General features: G+C 43.7%; 1 protein-coding gene across 1 annotated transcript in view; it reads left to right on the top strand.

Annotated features, from left to right (window-relative positions):
* The window catches only part of RALYL (RALY RNA binding protein like), a 264,746-nt gene extending 260,664 nt beyond the window's left edge, over positions 1 to 4,082 (top strand). The window contains exon 8 of the mRNA XM_081013599.1: positions 924 to 4,082. Coding sequence (XP_080869725.1) covers positions 924 to 941 — 18 coding nt within the window. The 3' untranslated portion in view covers positions 942 to 4,082. The remainder of the gene's footprint in view (positions 1 to 923) is intronic.
* The last annotated feature ends 11,993 nt before the right edge of the window (positions 4,083 to 16,075 follow it).

The following is a 16,075-nucleotide window of genomic DNA, read 5'->3' as shown; positions in this document are numbered from 1 at the left end:
TATAGAGCTACTTCACCACAATCAGGGCTATCTCTGACGCAAGAGGAAGGTTGGAGGAAGAAAATACATTTCTTCTCTATAGAGATAATTCCGCCTGTGAACCTGCTTGCTAAAAATAGTTAGAAGGCATTTATGGTTTAAACGTGAGCATGTTCTCGAGCATGTTTTCAAGAGTGGGTGATGTGGAAACAGCCCCACATTTTTGTCAAGCTCTGCACAATATGCAGGAAATATTAATGCTTTTGACTCTGTGGTTCCACCACTTCAGAAACAACTGCTTGGCCAGCCTAGCGTGTGATTAAACTTTAGCACCTTTATTCATTTTCTGTAACAGGAATCTAATTTCTGTGGCATTTTTAAATGTGTTTGAGGGGGGAGGTTATTGGTTCTTTTCTCTCTCTTTTTGTGACGTATTTTGTGTTTTTATGTTGTGAACCACCCTGTAATCTTCAGCTGGTGGTGGTATACTAAATGAATAAATGAAATGGGGCAATTTGCATTGGGTAATTGGTAAGAAGGGAGGAAGGGTTGAGACACTATGGCAGAGCTTTCCAAAGTTTTCATGTTGATTACATGCTTTTTAGACGTGCATTGTTTCACAACACAGTAATTCAGTTTTATTAGCAAACCGAAGGTTAAACTAGCCCCTTTCCAACCGTGGGTGGAGCGCAAGGAGCGTTCCTGCAACACACCTAAATGCTGCAGCCGACACACTAATGTGTCACAACACACAGTTTAGAACGCTCTTCACTATGGTGCTGATCCAGATTAGATCCCCAACTCCAGCTATCTTTTTTACAAAGGAAAAATACAGTGGTCATCCAGTCAGATTCCCTGCATCACATTTACTTTTGCCCACAGTCTCCTGTCACTGTCTCTTATTCAAAATGTTTTCAAATTAAAATATGCATTTTATCTTACAGTTTCTACAGATCAAATGAATTCGGAATGACATCCAGTCCCTTTGGAAACCAAGAACATAATAATTCACAGACTTCCCCATGTGGAAATGTGAGCTGCTGCTTCTTGCTGGCTAGCAACATCTTTGACTCAATTTTTATGGGGCGGGAAAGTGAATTAACTTCTTGAAATGGACATTACCATTCAAAACTTAGAAATTCCATTTCTTATATGTTCTAAAGCTGTACAATTGTCAGATTTATATGGTTTAGATTGTAAATGTGTTTTTTCCTGGCTAATTATTGGTATTATTTTTTTAATTTTGATGTCAGAAGGCCAATGAATTGTATGATAATATGAAGGACATATTTAAAATGAAGGAGACACTGTATACAAATGTATATTTGTAAAAGCTATTTTTATGATTAGCATGTTTTATGGTTCATCATATTAAAAGTCAGGTGATATTGCACTTAAATGTTTACAGCATAACGAAATGAGATCATGAAAGATTTATGATCTAATATGTTAAATAGTATTTTAATTATTTGTATTTATTTATATTCCTGTTTTAGAGCCAGTGCATTTATTAAGAAGTAGGGTCATAATGGAGGTCAAAGTAATATCCATGCCCAGATTTATTTATTTTTTACAGCACATCATAATGCCAAAACAAATATAATTTGGATATAGTAGTTTTGTGCGCAATATATACCCCATTGAAATCAATGGAATAACTACCACTCATTTCAATACAGTGGTACCTCGCAAGACGAATGCCTCGCAAGACGAAAGAGTTTTTCGTTTTTTGAGTTGCTTCGCAAGACGAATTTCCCTATGGGCTTGCTTCGCAAGACGAAAAACGAAAACGTCTTGCAAGTTTGTTTCCTTTTTCTTAAAACCGTTAATACCCTATGGGAAACCGTGATTCGCAAGACGAAAAATTCGCAAGACGAAAAAACTCGCAGAATGAATTAATTTCGTCTTGCGAGGCACCACTGTACTCTGAACTGTGCCCTCAAATCTTATGATGTTGTAAACCAACACAGATACATTTGCTGCTCTCTGACATCACCATATGTCGGACAGCATGGATTGAAATATGATTTTATTTCTTTTAAAAAGAACAGTAATACTAAAACTTCCAAGAGTGTTTGTTGCCAAATCGAAAGTTGGCATGTTGTTCGATTTCATAATTACTCTATAACCCACATTTTCCGAATTGCCAGTATTGAAGTCGCATGATAATGGCGGTATGTCTGGGTTGGGCAACCAAGCTTTGTAGCCCATAAGGTTAGTCCAATGACCTGGACTTATTTTAAACCAAACATCTATAATACTACCACAGTTTGCCTGGTGTTAAAATTGCCCTGAGCGATTTGGATGCTCCTTCAGTCAAGCACCTAACTGAACGGAGAGGCAGTTCAGATTTCTTTGTGGCATCCCTGCCAATAAAATATGAATGAGGCCCTGGATTGTGCAATATCTTTCTCTGCCTTTGTTTCTCATTCCTAAGTCTTTCTTGTGCTCTCAAAATAAGGCTGCCCAACTGTATGTTAATTTACTCTGTGGTATCTGTATAAACTCTTCCCCACACCCCTCACCAAATCTGGCAAATTTCCCCCCACATGCTACTTGGAAAATATTTATAGATACACTTAATGTTGTACAGCTGTGACTGCTTCTGCTCCAGGGAAAGAGCTGGTGATTTGACAATGCTGAAAATAAAACTGCACGGATCAGAAAAGTCTTTCCACCACCTCAGTTTCTCCCCTCTGCTGGGAGTACTGTACCATATACCTCTGCACACGGGGAAATATGGGCCAAGAGTTTTGGGTTGTTGTTGGTTTTTTTCTTTCCAGAATTCCTTCATTGTCTTTTGACATAGTTCAGCTTTATGATTCCTAAATAAAGCTAAAAAAACAAATTTTAGCTTTTAGTAATATTAATATATAATTTCTCTTAAGTTTTAATGAGTTTCCTTATGCCAGGGTGTTCTTGTGTAATTAAATTATTTGGCCATTCTTAACAAGATTCAAGCCCCTTTCAGATGGGTGGGGGGGTCACACAGTCACTGAACATGTGGGGAGGGGGGTATCACCATTCTGTCACACACACAGGTTTGCTACAAACAGGCCGCTGACCCCACCCACACAAACTATCTGAAAGGTGCCTTACAGACTTGACAATGATACTTTTTCAGAGTACTTTCTTTAGTGCATAGAGAACTCCCCCCCCCCCCCAGTTTTGAGAGACAGAATATTTATTTCCCACGATTTCGTGTCATCTTACATACACCTTTCCTACAAATGTTTGACAGCGGCAGACCTATAAACCACAAGGCAGGACTTCCGCCACATGCTAGTTTGTTAGCACAAACCATTCGTACAATATGCATTTAGGTAGGGACATGGACCAAAGAATAACTTGTCGTTCTGATAAGCTGGCGAGCAAATCTGAATAACCCCAATTTAGAAAACCACCGCGCTCAGCTGGTAATATGAACCTGTCAGATACAAAGTCAGGCTTATCAGTCCATCTAATCCAGTACTGCCTGCCCTAACTGGCAGCTGTCTGAGGCACTGCCCTGACGCCTATTTGTTTGTGAAAAGAAGCTGCTCTACCTACATGTGCCCCAGTCTATTGCTTTATTACAGCATTTGCACTTGAGCATGCTGGTTTCCGTGTATGCACTTTCTTCTTAAGCTCATGCAATAGTTACAAAAAGGAAAGGTTCCCCCACCCCCGATCCCAAATCTAGCATGTGGAGCATGATCCAGCCCCTTCTTTACTGTGAGTGCATCAGCCACATACCTCTGTGACACAGGGGACCCAAATTGTCTCCATTTGCAATCCAATGAAGGAAACCAGATTCTTTCTTTCTTTCTTTTTCACTTTTCTGTATCCTTACATTAAGTCTTGTTATATCTTTTGGTCTACAACAATTATTTCCAAGCAGGGAAAGCGGTTTCTATAACGTTGAAAAACGTCATTACCTGTACACACTTTCTGCAGCCCTTTTCAAAGCCATGGTAGTTTTTAAACAACTATGATAGGAAGTTTATTTGCACTGAATATATTGCCCATGTGTTCTCGTGGAATCATTTCATGACGGTTCTGTTCCAAATGTTGTAACATAATTTTTACATTCCTGTAAATAAATATTTTCTCTGACTAATGCACTAACTCTCTTTAGTAGTTCCTGCTGCCAAATGCTGGTTATAGATATGGAGCAATACCCCAAATATATTCAGTCTGCCGTGCGGTACACATTTGCCTGAGAATATGCTACACTGAACACAAAGGGTGGAATTCAATGGTGCATTAAGGCGATTGTTTGGTCAGCAGGACCATTTCTGTTTGACAGATGGAACGATCTCCCCTCTCCTACCCCAGCACTGTTCTGGGGGTCCTCCTGAGCAGGTTTGGGGATAATGGAGGAGCAGAGTCCTGTTGTGCTAATGGGGGTCCACTAGCGCAACAACTTAGTTGAATCCAGCCCAATGGAACCTCCTTTTGAGTCAGCATGCCTAGGATTCACCTGCACTTCACTTAAACTACAGGTCAGTCAGAGCCATCTCCATGAGGATAAAGCTATCAGTGGCTACTAGCCGTGATGGGAATGGTCTACCTCCACTGTTGGAGATAGAATGCCACTGAATACCAGTTGCTAGGAATCACAGCAGGTGAGGAGAGTGCTATTGCATACAGGTTCTGCACACAGGCTCCCCACTGGTACCTGTTGAACATTGGGAGAACACAGTGCAGGTGGACCTTTGGCCTGACCCAGCAGGTGCTGCTTATGTTCTTACTGGGTTGTGGGTTAGAGGATAAAGACAGATGAACCACCAAACCCCAAACCCTACTGGGCTCATGCCAGTCAGCTGGAAGATGAAGGATGAGTGTCATTCCTTCGTTCTTCTCTTCTCTCAGAGGACTTAATCCCTTCCTTTGAAAAAAGTATTTCCTTCCAACTGAGATCAACAAGAAGGAAATTAACTACATCAGCTCCAGGGCTGTAGTTTCCCCCTCCGTTCCATGTTAGAGAAATGGGGAAGCTTGGGATTCTGTGGATATCTCCTAAGACATCCTATGGATATCTCCTAGGACGTCCCTGGAATCCTTTTTCATTTACCCACGTCCCACCTGACATCTAATTGAGGGGCATGTGGCTGCTAAAACAGTGCAATGTGCCTTAGCTGAATGTTCCAGGGCCTGCTTCTGATGCAGCTCAGAGGTACAGTCAAATAGTTTCCATGGCAGAATAAATAAGGAAATCAGAGTTCCTGGTCCTAGTGCCCTATCTTATGAGATGGAGTACCTGTGAAGCTGTTGATACCAGGCCAAACCATATAGTTGCTTTTCAGGATGCAAAATAGTCTATATCTGTACAGCCAGAAAGGCAAGTCTGTGGATGAGGCGGTAAGGAGGAACCATGCAAAAATAAGGCTCAACTCAGGAAGGCCAAAGAAGTACAGAAGGCAGACTCAATCAATAGGATTGGGCCACAATCTCCCCTTGTATGGAGGCGCTCTATGCGAATATGCACATAGTATGCATGCGCAGCTATTTCTCATGCACATCCAGCACAGAGACATCAGCTTATGTGACTGGTGATGGGTACAGAGGAGAGGCAGGACAAGTCTCTACTGTGTCCCTGGAATCCCACCCCAGCCCATGCAATCTTTGACACAGAAGTGGGGGGGGGGACACAGACCTGAACCCTCCCTGTTGCAACAGATCTAGTGGGAACGGAAGGAAGGGCACCAAAATGGTAAAAACAGGGGAAAGGTGCAAATGCTCAAATTGGTGCTCATCTGCCCTCATATGTAGAGGTTTCCATATTCTTGTGCATCCTTTATTGTATATGCTCACGATCATATGCAAAACTCCATGCATAAGCCCATGTGTTGTGTGTTCCGTACAGATAAAAATGTTGAGCCTCCACCCTAACTGTTGCAGCCACATTTGCTCTATATACAGTGGTACCTCGTGTTACGTACTTAATCTGTTCCGGAGGTCTGTTCATAACTGGAAACCGCTCGTAACATGAGGCGCACTTTCACTAATGGCGCCTCCCACTGCTGCTGTGCCGCCAGAGTGCAACTTCCGCTCACATCCCGGGGCAAAGTTCACAGCAAGGGGTATCTACTTCTGGGTTAGCGGAGCGCATAACCTGAAGCATTCGTAAGGGGGACCGTACATAACACAAGGTACCACTGTATGGCAAAAGAAATTTCTGGGGAGAAAAGAAAAGAAGCAGGAAAGATAATAATCTCTGCTGAGTTGTATTTAGTTTTACTTCAATCCAATATGTCGCTTGCAATCAATATGTCACTCCTATCAAGAAGCACATTGGCTCCATCCAACATGGTTATTTAAGGAAACAAGTTTTGGAGACCAACTGCAAAGGCTCATGTCTTGGAAACCCAAAGTAGTTTTTGACAGCAAACTAGATAAAATCAATTGCAGTGATTTCAAGGATGACTTGCCTTTTAGAGCTAGTTATCTCTCTCAGCTTACTTGAGCATTGCTTCTAAGTGAATGTTGAACTTTTGCTTGCTTGCTTGCTCCCCCCCCCCCCCAGTTTGGACAGAATCAACAGAGCATAAAAGCAACACCCTCCCGTCACTACCAGCTTAATGCTGGCCATTTGGACCAATTTATTGGAAGCTTTGCTTTGGACGATCCAGGATCCGTAACAAGGCAACCCGAGAGCAGCGAATCAATAGGAGCAGTAGAAGAAATGGGATGGAGAAACGCATCCGTGTAATTGCACATGGGTGGTTTGGAAGGCAAAATGCGACGTTGATTGCTCTATCCGATGCAGAGTTCACCAAGGGCAGGAAAGTAACATCAGAAGCACAGCCTGCCAAGTCCAAAGTACAATAAAGCTTTTGAAACAATATCTAATGGCCAGCTCGTAGTTTGGAAAAAGTTCTCTTTGCAACTTGCCTCATTCAAAAGAAAATGGGGAAGCATGGTCGTGTGTTATCTTCTTTTTTGGTGTTTTGCTTCATCTAGTAACCCTAGAAGTCAAAGATGCCCTGATCTCTGGTTTCCTTGAACCTTCACTAAAGCAGCTGGGGGCTGCAATAGCTCAGCACTGCTAATCCTGGTTGAAAACTACTTGGGTTCCTCCAAACTGGTGGGGTTTTTGTGGGTGTGTGCAACATGTCCTCATCAGGATATTTGCAGATTTACACTGGACCAACCACACATCATGCTACTTGATTAGTTGTTCTGTGAGCCTTCCCCAATGCTACATTATTGTTGGCAATACGAGCTAAAGCGCAACTGAAGCAGGACAAAAATACCTCAACGCAGAATATTTGTGGTATGAAAACCTATGGGATTTCAGCAGAAAGTTGCAGGATATGCCCTGACGGGAAATGAAGCAGTGAGACAGTCCCAAAACCTTTGCAGGCACAAACAGCATTGAAAGTGGGATCATGTGTGGCCGTCCCAATCACATGGTGAGCACAAATCATCCCGAATGCACAATTAAAAGGATGTTAGTACATTATATCCAGACTTCCATCAGAATGCAGAAGCAGTGCACTAAGAAAATAGGCTTATTGGATATGCATTGGAAGCAACCAACATGTAGATCAGAATCTACTGGCAGGCCTCTGACGTAATACAATCCTAGGCATATTTATTCAGCTGAGTTCTTGTAATTGTGTGTGTGTGTGTGTGTGTGTGTGTGTGTGTGTGTGTGCGTGTGTTCAGATTGCAGTGACTTGCAGGAGATCAGCTGTTGTGCTACAGGGGGACACTGAGGTCCTCCTTCGAGGGTCTTCTGATGGTTCTTTGACTGCAAGAAACAAAGTTAGAGGGAACCAGGCAGAAGGCCTTCTTGGTAGTGGTGCCTGAATATATATATATTCAACTGCATCAGACCTACACAGCTACCTACCTGAATCTAGGACCTCGTCCTGATGCAGTTAAGCCCTTTTTGTGTTATTATGGGAAGATTTTCTGACTTCTCATAGCTGAGGCTCCAAACAACTTGGAGGGGGTAAATTCTGCCACAACTGTTCCTTCTCTATAAAATATGAGTATCAATCACTGCCCCCAGGGAAATGAATGTGGCCCAGCGGCGGAGAAACCCGCTCAGGCGCCTGGGGCGGTGCACCCAGGGGGCAGGGCAAGCCACCCATAGGGGCCTCCGCAGTCTGCCTGCCTCCTCCCACTCAGCCGCCCTACAGCTGGGGGGGAGGCAGTGGGCGGACTGTTTGGGCAGCGCGGAGCATGCATGCACCCATGCTACTGCGTCTCTCCCAGGAGAGACGCATAGCTTGGGCGTGCTGCAGGCCCTGTGGTGAGTGCCACCCAGCATTTGTCACCCCCTTCAGTGGTGATACCTGGGACAGACCACACCCACCCTTCCTTCGCCCCTGATCTGGCCTTCTTAGAAAACGGGCAGGGCTTTTGCACCTTGCAATGTTGTGCAGAATTGTGCTTGTCTGAAATCCCCTTTCCCTCACAACTATTAAAGGGTCCAAGTGCCTTGTCCTTTTTTCCACCTGACCCCCCTAGTCCCTGTCATTTGGCTAGCTGGCTCAAACGAGTTTTCCTTCGATGACTGGCAAATAACTTTTTGCTGCTGTGGTTATATTGATGTTAGTGCTGCTGCTGCTGTTTCCTCACTGAATTGTTCTCCCCACCCCTATTATTTACACTTAGGGCTTCATGAACTGAAAGAAAGAGCACAGATGCAACTCCGTATTTTCTGCAGTTGCTCGAGCCCATCCTAATATGAAGTCAGGAGCATACTCTGTGAAGCTGTTTCCTATATCTGAAGTTTTCAAAGTGGGATGTAGCTTTGGGATTCCTGCAGTGATGTGATGGCTCTTTTCATCCGCTTTGGCATCGGAGGTCATACCAGAAGGCAGCCGACTAAAAAGGGCGCGTGAGGAGCTTCGACTGACAGTGGCAGGGCTCCTATCTATTACTGTCCTCAAACAGGCTGAGAAAATGAAATGTCACTAATGGAACATTTGACGCTCTGATCAAAAGTGTTAAATTAGAGCCGACGTGCATTAAATTATATCCTCTTTTCATCTGCGTTAAGATCTCAGGCTTTGGTGATTATTATCTCCTCCTGATTGTCTGTAGCCCCAACTGAAATAAATTAACTGCAGCTCTCCTTGCTATATAGCAAGCTATTTCAAAACACAGTCCTAAGAAGCACCTTCCTGCCCAGCAGGAATTTCAATTAAAAAGAAATTACTTTAGACCCATTTTCTAAGTCTATTAGTTTGAAGCCTTGAAAGCGGGGTAGCATCACTTCTAGTGAGAAGCTGTGAAATTGTCAGGGAACCAAGAGAGTTGCAGAGAGAGAAAAAAATCTAAGCTCACACTTTCTATTGTGTAGGAGCTACTTTTGTGTGTTGTCATGACTTGGCTGTGCATGGGGAAGGGCTGTCGTTCTTTGCTGCTTTGCTTGAAGACGGTCCTGGGCTCAGTCCCCAATGGCATCTCCAGATAGGAGTGGAAGAGACCCTGCCTGAAACCCTAAAAAGCTGCTGCCAGTCTGACTTAGTAGAAGGCCATGAAGGAGCATCTCCACCCTCATTTTTCAGCCTGGACACTGTCCACCTCTGAGGGCCTTACTGTAAGAAGTGAAGCTACAGGGAACCAGGCAGAGGGCCTTCTTGGTAGTGGCACCTGCCCTGTGGAACACCATTAGATGTCAAGGGGATAAATAACTATATAACTTTTAGATGACATCTGAAGGCAGCCCTGCATAGGGACGTTTTAATGATTGATGTGTTCTTACACTTCTTGGAAGCCGCCCATAGTGGCTGGAGCAACCCAGTCAGATGAGCAGGGTAGAAATAACGAAGTTGTTACTATTATTATTATTACAAGGCAAATCTCACACTCTGTGATACGAGCCAAGACACTGTCATCACATTTCTTCTCAGTGATTGCACTTTGACGGCTGCCACAGACATTTCCCTTATGTTTTTTCATAAGCTTTTATTAAAAAAAATTCGTGATACAACAAGATAAAAGAAACTAATCTAGATAAAAACAAACACAGAGAAGGAAAGAGAAAATACAACAGAGTTCTCTCTCAGAGGTAATCCTTGCCTCACACAGAAAGTGGTGGACCATCCCAGCTCTCACCTGGGAGCTTTCCCTTCTTCTCCCTGTCTCTCACACTGAGAGGGCTTCCCTTCCCTGCCTCTCACTTAGGGTCCTCCTATCCATCAACCCAGGGCTTTTCTCTCAGCTGGGCACCCTAGCCATTCTAAGAGATTGAGGGAGGAGTTCATGGTGAGTTCCAGCACCTCTTTTTTCTAGAAGGAGAGAAGGGATGGGATGTTGTGAGCCTTCAGATATGGAGACAGTGATGCACCTAAGTCTGGACCTCAGGGATGAAGCTCAAGGGTTTGCAACCCAGTGCGGTCCCTAATAACCCTCCAGAGAGCAGCTGTTGATGTAGGCAACAGAAGATAAGCTCATCATCAGCATAATGGGTGTATCAGGGCCCATTGGGATTGATGCAGGTCGTGGCAGTATTTCTTTTTAATTTTATAGCCAGGGGGTGGCTAGCCAGGCATGCCTATGGTTACAGATGCTTGTTTTGTTATTGTAACTTTAAAGTCCATCCTCCTTTTCTACGAGAAAAGATGCTTATTCCCAAGCAACTGAGCTTAGCACTGGCAAGCAGAAGCAAGCACCACTTTGTTCCTGTAGTCCTGACAGTGACATGATTTAAGTGAGCTTAAAATACGAAGTTGCATCTGTTCAGAGCATTTGATCAAGGCAGGCAAACTCTCTCTCTCTCTCTTCCTTTTTTATTGTGTTTTGCTCTAGCATGTGAAGAATATGGAAGCCATGGGAAAGGGCAGAACAGAACATTGCAATCGAGTGCTTCACAATGAAAGACATCTCAGCCTAGAAGGGGGAAGGTGACTGTAGCTCAGTGGTAGAGCTCTGCACGAAGAAGCTCCTAGGTTCACGCTGGCATCTCCAGGTAGGGCTGGGAGAGAACATTGCCTACATGAAACATAAATTCTAAATTGTTCCAGGGGGAAAAGTGATCGCCACCCCCGGTGCTTTTGACAGGAAAGCTCAGCTGAATTTAAAGAAAAGCTAGAGTGAAGGTGTCACTGTCTGAAAGCTTACATTCATTCTCCTGGTACAATATTTATAGTCGAGATGCATACACATTTTATACAGAATACAGGCTTGGCCCATGGATGTTCTATTAACACTGTATAAAATAAAGTGTATAAATTCAGTTGACACTTGTATTCAGTTTGTGACTACATTGTTATGGGTTTGGGGGTCCGGTGGGTGTTAGAATTTAATCAATGTTTGATTAAATTGTATTAAGCCATGTATGTTAAACTGGACCTGTGTATATTAAGCTTTGTGCTAGACACTTTTAATCTGCTGGAATCAGAAAGTATTTAAAGCTAATTAAGCTAAGCTAAAGGGACGCGGGTGGCGCTGTGGGTTAAACCACAGAGCCTAGGACTTGCCGATCAGAAGGTCACCGGTTCGAATCCCCACGATGGGGTGAGTTCCCATTGCTCGGTCCCTGCTCCTGCCAACCTAGCAGTTTGAAAGCATGTCAAAGTGCAAGTAGATCAATAGGTACCACTCTGGTGGGAAGGTAAACGGCATTTCCATGTGCCGCTCTGGTTCACCAGAAGTGGCTTAGTCATGCTGGCCACATGACCCGGAAGCTGTACGCCAGCTCCCTCGGCCAATAAAGCAAGATGAGCACCGCAACCCCAGAGTCGGTCGCAACTGGACCTAATGGTCAGGGGTCCCTTTACCTTTACCTTTAAGCTAAGCTAAACCTCCTCGTGAAGTGATAGCCTGGAGTATGAGCCATGAAGACTAGGATCCCATGTGAGATGGCAAATGGATGGGGTCCCTCCCTCCCTCAACATATAAAGCAGTAGCAATGTGGGTTAGGAGATTAGAGGAAGGGTTTATGTGACCAGAAGAAGCAAAGTAGCAGGCAGAGCATGATTTTGGATCTCTGCTTGGATCCTAGGCTGTTTATAGAAGAGGCAAGACCCTCTTGGGGTAATTATGCTGTGAACCCCTCCATTGCAGGCTCAGGTTGTATATGTGGGTAAATAAACTGTATATCACAAAGACAACACAGTCTCTACTGTGCCTAATTTCCAGAAGGAAACACAGACCCTGGGTAAGCATGCCTGGAACCCCTGGAATCTCTCCCCACTTGGAGATTGGGGTTGTGTGTAACAATATAAATCCAAATGGATGTGCACTCACTAGCACAGAGAAAGTGCCATAATTGCATAGGTTACAACTGGAATAAGATTATAGCAACCTGACAGAGTTCTGACCTGCAAAAGGTAACCTTGAAGTAATCATTAATTCAATTTCTTTCAAATTCTGTGTAAATATGCAAGCTTGAAAACCAATCCAGAGCAAATGGAGCCTCAGAGTTTCATTCCAGCTGTCATTGTAGAGGGTCACAAGGCTGCAAAGCATTCTTTGTTCAGTGAAAAGAACAGATGTATGGATCTGACCAGGTTAAACTAATTTGAACTCAGACTTTGCCTGTAATTTACAGTGCAGTCCTGTGCATGTCCAAGTCCCACTGAGTTCGATCAGACTTACTCCTGTGTAAGTATGTACAGGATCGTAGCCTTAGACATACAAATAATGAGAAACTGAAAAGTCTTATTTTCAGATAGCAATCTTCTCTCCCAAGGAAGCATACAGACTAGGAAGGCAAGGGAATTGGGTCTTGTTTTCAGCACTTAAAAAACCCTTCAAATTTTGCAGAAAGATTAAGCAATCAGAATGAATGCATCAAATTATGTAAATGTGTATAGCTGTGTCTGATTGTTCTACTGTGCTTTTACTTTGTGTTGTTCTTAGAGATTAGGTAGCAGTGGGGAAGTGGCAATAAATCTGCAGAGGCAGAAGGGAAAGACTTGAATAGTGAGAGGAGGGAATCAAGGACTTCAGGAGCTGGGAAGGGCGAGAGGCAAAGAAAGAACAGCCCAATTGCTGCAGCGACATTTATTCTAAGAACCTCAACAGGATTTTGTAACTAAACAAGCACACACATTGGTTTATTTACCATACAGCCCAGGAGTGGGGAGCCTCAGGCTATGTGGGGAGTCAAATGTGGCACTTCAGGCTTATATATTTGGCCCTCCAAGCTCTCCCCCCGGCCGTGCATCACACCTCAAGCGCTTTGTTTTCTTGGCTAGAATGTGCTCTTGCACTCCAATAATGCTCTCAATTTGTCTGGAAGATAGAAAGGGGTGCCTGAGCTGCACCCCACTTTGCCTGGAAGGGGAACTTCCCCTGGACAGGGGTGTTACAAAGTTTGCATCTTTGCAATCAAACCTGCCCTTCTTACATGCAAACCTGACACTCCTTTCAGAAACTTTTGGCTTTGAGATACGAGTGTGTCCTGAAACAGGCACTTTATTGAGTCAGAAAATACTGCTGATCATCATTCAAGCCATTTATTATAATGAAGGAGAATTAGCACATTTCTCTTAAAATGCCCACTGTGCTTGGTTATTTCTGCTTTCCTCTTCCCATTGATCCTCACAACAAAGCAATGAGGTAGGGTAGACTGAGAGACTGTGACTAACCAAAGGGCACACACAACAAGCTTCAGATTTATAAAAAATCTGATTTTGTAACCTACTGTCTGATCTTGTGACCTACTGTCTTCACATGAGTATATGCATTTCAGTGTACAACCTAATAAAACAGCTCCATGTATATTCCTGATGGTTTACAGAGGAAGCGTCTGTAGCATTTACAACAACATGAGAAAATATATACATATAAAGAGGCTCTTTGCAGATGTGTATGGAGATGAACTCTGAAGGTCAGTTTTTCAAGATAGCCTGTGAAGTTATTTCTTAAAATCCCATAGAAATTCTGCGGGAAGGCAATTTGCTTGAAGCGAGGAGGCTAATCTGAACCACTATTTAATAAGAATCATTTTCTACCTCAAGCTCTCTTGATTATCATCTTAGTATCGACTCTGGAAGCCTGCAAGCCTTTTCCTTTGTGTACTGAATACCCTTTATGAATGCTTTGATCTTTCTTCAATATGCAATTTTTTTTACCCCTCTTTTTTCTTATTTATAGTTCTTGCCAATGTTTTGCAGCAGCACTATAAAGATTACTGCTTTTAGTGGGGAGAATAGGAAGAAACTATTAACTGAGACACTGAATGCTTCGCTTGGATAAAAGTACCATATGCATGCACTAAATGGTCTTTTGGGATTAGGCTACCAAGGACAGAATTACTCTTCTAAATTTAAATAAAAGTTCTCTTCTCCAAGCCTATTTTCAGCCTCTAGCACCATCCGGCAGTGGCTGGAGTCCCCAGCAAAGCTCACCAGCCCTCAACCAGATGTGAGTAGATGGCCACAAGTCATCATTTAAATTTCCAATGATGCCCCAGAGCAACCCTACATTGGATGTTGACTGCTTTCCTCCGTGGAACTTGCACTTTGACAAGTGCCAGTAATGTTCCTTCTGCATTTGCAGGGAGGAGGAGGAGGAGGAGGAGGAGGAGAAGAAGAAGAAGAAGAAGAAGAAGAAGAAGAAGAAGAAGAAGAAGAAGAAGAGGAGGAGGAGGAGGAGGAGGAGGAGGAGGAGGAGGAGGAGGAGTTTGGATTTGATATCCCACTTTATCACTACCCTAAGGAGTCTCAAAGCAGCTAGCAATCTCCTTTCCCTTCCTCCACCTCAACAAACACTCTGTGAGGTGAGTGAGGCTGAGAGACTTCAAAGAAGTGTGACTAGCCCAAGGTCACCCAGCAGCTGCATGTGGAGGAGTGGGGAAGCGAACCCGGTTCCCCAGATTGCAAGACTGCCGCCTCAACCACTACACCACACTGGCTCTCAGTCTTTGAGCGTGGCACTATCTGTGCTTTGGAACTCCCTGCCTGTTGACCTTAGGCAGGCTCCCCTCTTGCTATAGCATTTTAGACACCTGCTGAAAACTTTCCTATTTCTTGCAGGATTGCAGCCTTAAGATATTTACACAATTGTGTGAAATAGGAGGGTAATGGAACATGGCCAACTGCGCTGAGGGTGAAAGGCACAATCAGCTTTTATGCCTCACTGGCTGCCCGGGCAGGTGGGCAGCCAATGCCCTTTCAGCCAACAAGGCACACCCTCCAGAGGAGGACTCTCACTGGCCAATTTGAAATGAAGGACTCCAGCCCTGCTACCCAGGTGGTATGGGGAATTCCTCAACGGTCACCTAGCCATGTGCATTCTGGCTGCCCAGGGATGTTGCAAGGCTCTGCAACAGCCACCCACCCAGAGAAAGGGGTAAGCATCCATTTTAACCACCTGGCTACTTTCAAAAGTCTTTAGGCCCACAATGACTCACATTGCATGAAGCTCAAATATTGCAACTCTGAAGTTACTAGCAGGCTGCTTTCATCTTCTCCTAAAGGTGGCAGCTTTTCATTTAAAACTTTGGTTTCATAAATGTGCAGTCTCATCTAGAAAAGCTCCGTTGTAGCCTTCTCTATAATATAAAAATTTATTCATCCTTTGAATGATCTGTTTGTGGTATTTGTTTTCCTTGAGCCAAGCAAACCATACATCAGGATTGAAAAAGAAAACTCCCCCCAAAGCCTTCATCTGCTAATTGCCGTGAATGATTGATCTGATGTCTGGTGACTGAATGCAGGTAGCTCTTATTACAGCCTCATGGCCTTTGTGGCAGTAACATCAAGTAGCAATTTTGCCGTCAGCATCAATTCTTTGTGTCCCCTCCCCCATTCTAGTATGAAACGAGTTTTGTCAGAAACCGACCAGCCATCGGTTTAAATCATCCTATCTCTCAAGTTGTAATTTACATGACTGTTGCGGTATTTAGGCAAAGGCAAGACTGAAGTTAAGAACATTAGCCAGTTTCTCAGCACCACACTTTAAGAAGTCTATAGACCATTAGAGCAGTTTGGAGGACAATAACAAAAGATGCTCAGGCATATGGAAAGCAAATCCTATGAAGAAGGGTGAAAGGAACCAGGTTTGTTTAGCCAGGAGAAGAGAAGAGTATGTGGTGCAAGATAGCTATCACACTATAACTAAAAGACTATCATGTGCAAGAGGCCAAAGACTTGTTCTGTGTGCCTCATCTTCAGTTGCAGGAGGGTAGGTTTCTCCTGAACGT

The sequence above is a fragment of the Podarcis pityusensis genome, assembly GCF_964106645.2.
Source record: "Podarcis pityusensis genome assembly, chromosome: 7".
Taxonomy (NCBI): Eukaryota; Metazoa; Chordata; class Lepidosauria; order Squamata; family Lacertidae; genus Podarcis; species Podarcis pityusensis.
Note: the sequence above shows the minus strand (reverse complement) of the source record. Positions and strands in the feature narration are given on the sequence as shown.